This window comes from Anas acuta, chromosome Z (genome assembly GCF_963932015.1).
Source record: "Anas acuta chromosome Z, bAnaAcu1.1, whole genome shotgun sequence".
NCBI classification, from domain to species: domain Eukaryota; kingdom Metazoa; phylum Chordata; class Aves; order Anseriformes; family Anatidae; genus Anas; species Anas acuta.
The window spans coordinates 45,283,926-45,289,601 of NC_089017.1; the positions used below are offsets into that span (position 1 = coordinate 45,283,926).

The window sequence follows — 5,676 nt, forward strand, 5'->3', positions numbered from 1 at the left end:
CAAAGTCTGGTCCAGTTTCTCCAGGGAAAGTAAAAGTGAATATCACGAAATTGAGCTGCCAGCATGTCTTCAGAAAACTTCTGCTGGACTTTGAGAGAGCTAAGGAAAAATCCTCTACTGTGGTATGGGAACCGGTGTGAATTTCCTCTTTTTGCCGTAGTGAATTTAGCTACATCCACAGATAGATTGACTTAAAGTGACTGCCCAGCAGTATTAGATTCCCCTTAACAGACTGACTTATCCCAGTGGTTTACAAAAATATCTCCTTGGAATGCTTCCAAACATACCAGAGATGCTGGCAAGCTCAGTCCCCAGAATAGTCCTCAGTAAGCGACTTCCAAGCTCCACACAAGAATCAAATTGCCTCACTTGAACACTGGTCTACTTTCTTTTTTCAGTTGAAGACATTACCTCCCTCTCTCAGTGTAATTATAAAGAAAAGTTGTCTTCTTTTAAAAAAAAATCAAATTTGTAGTGTCTTCAAACAAACAGACCCTGATAAAGAAGAGAAATCCTAGACCAGAGGTAGAAATGCTGTTAATGCAGCTTCATAAATATTGACAACAAGTTGCTTTAGGCAGTATTGATGCAACAACAGCAACATTTTTTGTATGTCACCCTGTCATTACCTTTGGTTAATAGCCTGGAAATTCGTGTTAGCTTTGATCAAGGTGCCCTTGTACAGGTCAAGAAGTAGCAAAAGCCAGTAGTACCTCATGACTTTTGGAAAATACTGTCCCTTCTGCCTATTCTGTCTCAAAGGTTACTGCCCCCGTGACACAGAGAAGCAGAGCTGTGCTTGTATGCCAGCAGTAACAGGTTGTAGCCCTGTTCCTTTATTTCTCATCATGGAGCTGAGCTGGGAGCTCTCACTGCCTTCCTGTGAACTGTGATAGCCACAGTGATGAGCCACCCTCCGTCCCACTGCCTCTTCCACAAATAGCTACAACCTTTAACCGATGGACAGGACAAGCAGCAAAAGGAAATAAATAGCTCCAAGTGCCACAGTGAGAGTCAGGCCCTCAGCACGGGTGAGTCAGCACAGCCCCAGCTGTACCAGCTACGGGGCTGGCTTTGCTCCTCCATTTACAGGCTGCAAGCCAAAGCACAAAGGGAATACTTCCCAACTGCCTGTCATTGTTATACTGAGTGCAAAATAGCTGGATCTAAGGCTTTTTCTTAAAACAGGCAGCATGCTGTCTCCCTTTCCCATTCCATGAGACATTTCACAAACCAGGTAGCACCAGGACTGTTTTCACGGTTCTTGTGTGTTCAGGAGTGTGGCCTTTACTTCCTGGCAGTACATCAGATGTTATTTCCACTATGGTATTTCAGTACTGCTAAACTGTGCTTGCAAACATCTACTTAGACTGTAAGTCATTCTACTGAATTTAATGCCATCTTTTAAATGTTTCTTTCCCTCAATCGATCATGCAGATACGTTTTTATTTACATTAACTCCTAGGAATACTTTTTCATTGTACAAGCACTTTCAGAGATACTTCTCTATGAAGGGGGTGATGGTTTTTCATTGATTCTTACTGCTGATATTTAAGTCATCCAATTAGGAAACAGGAACAATGCAATGTGACCTGCACACCAAATAAACAGACTGACTGAATGCTTGAAATACACAGTCTGAAATTCATGCAAGGCTGAGATTTGTTTGCATAAGCTGTTGTAAGAACAATGTAAAAACTTATCTTAGTAAAAATCAGTTTTGGCAAAAAAGACAAAGTTAGGCCAAAGCCATTACATATTTTGTTCACAACAAAGATTACAGTCAGTGATTTGTTAGTATTAAGTAGCTTAATCACTGTTTAATGCTAAGAAAGAGCATTAAACCTCAGAAAAAAAATTGAGGCATTTTTTCTCCTGAAATTTTCTAGAGCCTTCATACTTATCTTACAGAACAGGAAATTTACTCACTTGTCCTTAGATCATGGGATTAAAAAATGAGACTTGTGGGGCTTGAGAAATTTATTTACTATGTACAGATCATAAAAAGACATTCTTACCACATTTATAAGGCGCTTTCCTCCACAGAATCTGGTTAATGATAAAAAGCATATCCCAGAAACAAACAAACAAACAAAACCAAACATTTGCTGTAGTGTTTCTTATCAAATTATAAGAGATCACATGTACTATATATTGTTCCAATGCATTTTGAAGCACCATTCTGCTAATACAACCTGTCTCTTTTTCCTATGGGAAAATTCACTAAACTCCTGTAAAAAAATTTACTTGATTTTATATTTTAAAAAAAGTGTCCATATGTGCATATTGTAACTCCTACAATATTTGATAAAATGTAAAGCATAACCAAAATAAGATACATTCATGATTTTTTTCTTTTTTATCAGTGCGCTAAATAAGCCTTAACAATTCTCAGTCTCTAAGCAAGAGCATAATCAAACTGGCCTTTCTCCACTCCATCAAGTCCATCAGCCCAGGTTGAGGTTGGCATACTCCGGTAGGGGTCAAGGAGAATTCGGAAGCAGCGAACAATGAGGATTCCCAAGAAAATAAATAATAAAATCACAAAGGCAAAGGTTGTTTTCTGTTCCAGGGTCATGCTAGAATCTGGTGTCATGTTCCCAGATGGCACCAAAGTGGCACTGAATATCTCTCCATCCATCATCCAGGGAAGCTGAAACGAATAATCCCACAGTCTCCTTCTTTTCATCGTTAGTTTGCTGAGGTCAGAGTAGAAGCCATTTAGATGCACTTTGTTATCTGTAGGGCAAGGGGGAAGCAACATTAATTGTGAATAGCCCTTTTGTTTAGTTCCATGCAACTTTGTCCTCGTGGAGAAAAATGAGATGGAAAGGGACTTGACAGCAGTTCTGCCTGCCTCTGTGCCACATATGAGAGACATGTCAGAAATTCCATACTACTCTGCTGGCATTGCAGAATCCAGTCAGTGATATTACATGTCACCAGACCCTGAGCTGGCAGGAACCTCTCCCTCCTACCATACCACTTGGACTGGGGTAGAACATTTCTTTCCCTAGAAGTGAATGAAGGTTTAATCACAGTGTTCCAGTGGGTAGCCTACAGAAAAAGCAATTCGGAAACAAATTGCATTCCTTGCTGCAGGATGGACAAACTGCGATTGATACTACTGTATGCGGAGGGGCTTGAAAGATAAGTGTATTTAAGGCTTTATACACAGACCAGAAATATTCTGAGGTGGGACAGACCAGGATCTGATGCAGGACAGTAAAATGAATGTGTCTCCAAAGTGGAAGGCCCAGTGTTTGTGACATCACAGCAATTATAAGGAAAGGGCATAAATAGTGTTTGAAATGAGAGGAAAACATTTAGGAAGGCAGTCTAAAACAAGTCAAATACTAATGCAGCTCAAGGGCAAATGTTTCTTCTTCTTAAAATCAGAATGAGGATTACAAGTACAGTTAACAAGAAAATGTTTTTTATATCACCTGCTCTGTGGTAGCAAGAGAATCACCAAGATTTGTGGCTGAGCTTGGCTGTTTCTGGACAGCAGAGCACACACTGTGCTACTGCTGGCCTGGCACTTCTGCTGCTGTGTCCGTCTGTCTGGGTGTCTGCCAGCTGCTACTGCCTCCTCCCTCACATGCTGGGTTTTCCTTCCAGTAGGAAGGAAGCACGGCTGGATGCTGTGCTTAGGCCTGGTCATTGACACCACCTGAGAAATGACCTCAGGAAAGGAAGTGTTGAAGGTCGAAGGGCAGCACTGTCTCAACTGAACGTGTTCAGAAGAAATAGGAAAAGAAGATTACAGCGCAGTGTGTGGCTTGCACAAGTGGAACTTGCAAGTGATTGTAGCTACTACTCTGTAACTGGACTCAGGTCAATAACTGGTTATAAGCATACCTCAGCAAAACCAGTTAACAGGTATAAGTGGATTCAGAAAGCACAGTCACAATATTATTTTGATAGTATTATTCTAAAAAAATGCCTCAAACAGAATAGAGAAAGTTTTAAAGCAACAAAAATATTGAAATTGCACAGCTATTGTTGCTTGATTCAATTTATGATTGAAAGGGTAGGAAGATTTGAAATGTTAACTTCTCATTATTTAAAAGCACGTTTCATCTACTACCTGATAAAAACTGCAGAGAACTGTCTAACATTGAGCTAAAACTTAAGGAACACCCAGTCTTAGAAAGATGTTTTTTTTTTTTTCCTTGCCTTGCCTTGCCTTGCCTTGCCTTGCCTTCTTTTGTTTTTGTTTTGTTTTTGTTTTTATGATACCTTGTGGAGCAAAGAACTCTGGTGATAAACAACCTTGTTATAAAAGAAGAAATATATAAATTGAGACGGGCATGTAACATGGTGGTAGAGATACTACAGTGAAGGTAAAAAGCAGTGGTGCCCCCTTCTTAAAGATCTCTGGTAGTTTGACTACAGAAAACTAACACTCACACATTATGTCATTGATTTCCATGTCATTTAACCGCACACTGTCAGCTATATGCATATTATACACACTTAACACTCTACCCTAAACCTGCAATCACGAGATGCAGTATTCCATACTTGCTCTCACAGATCTGAGTGTTTTAGGAAATGCTTTCCTGACATTTTTCTATGCATTGTGTCAATGCTGCAGTTGACTGTGGGAGAAAACAACTGTCAGGGAAGATCAGCTTTTGACATGCTGGTTTTAAATGTCAAACTTGGAATACACATAGAGCCAGCACACAGTATCTTTCCAGTTTTTGAAGAAACTTGACTTCAGAGAGATATGTGCAATCAGCAACTCAGTGATAATCAAATGCAGTTAATTATTTTACTTTAGTCTCTGAATAGGCACCTATTCTGGATAATACAGAGACAAACAAGATGCTCATTTTCATACCATTAAGAGCTACTCATTGATTCTAGGAATGAGGGGATGTCTGATAGTTTTACACTTAGCAGCTTTTCACACTCTGAATGCTAATCTTTATGCTATAGATTATATGAGGGAAAATAACAAGACTGCATTGCAAAGCTGAAAGAAATGTATTTCCTAAGCTTTGGGCTCCAGACAACCTTCTGAGTATGCTCATCACTGTATATGATTATAAGGTGGTGGGGACAGGCAGTCTGTCTCCAGAGAAAGGCAGAGTACCCAGCATAATCACACCCTTTGCCCTATTTGGAGCACTTCTGCAAGCCAGAACTTTAGTGATATCATCAACTGCTTCCTATGCATCAAAATGATGTTTAACTGTCTCTACACAGGTACTTGAAAGCAGTACACAGGTACTTGAAAGCAGAAGTTAACCAGCTATTGACATTAACTGGGTGAAAGTTGTAGGCACAACTAATTAGTTAGATTTGGAATGGGCAGCAGCTGGTGGATGGTGCAAGGGAGACCCCAAGCCTTCAGTCTTCTTCCCTGCCAGTCACTTTTGATTGTGTCAGGAGAGCTCCACTGAAGTTGGGCACCAGAAACTTCTTCCAACAGAAAACGTTGCCTATGTAGGAGACCACATAGAAATGGTAACATAACTTTAAAGTGTATTTTCTTGTATAAGGACCTCTGCAGTCCTTGTAAAAATTCCTCCAGCCTGCCTGAACTCCATCACACCTCTGTGTTACAAATTGAAGGCTGACAGGGGAGACAGGAGCTTTCTTTTCAGCTTGTTCCAGTCACTCAGAAATGATCCAGGTTATGTTATGGGTGGAAAAGCCTCAAGG

General features: G+C 40.3%; 1 protein-coding gene across 1 annotated transcript; it reads right to left on the reverse strand.

Moving 5' to 3' along the window:
- Positions 1-1,985: 1,985 nt before the first annotated feature.
- On the reverse strand, positions 1,986-2,852 carry CTXN3 (cortexin 3). The gene has a single exon (XM_068667580.1). The coding sequence runs from the start codon at positions 2,762-2,764 to the stop codon at positions 2,399-2,401; it is 366 nt and encodes a 121-aa protein (XP_068523681.1). The 5' UTR covers positions 2,765-2,852; the 3' UTR covers positions 1,986-2,398.
- Positions 2,853-5,676: the final 2,824 nt, after the last annotated feature.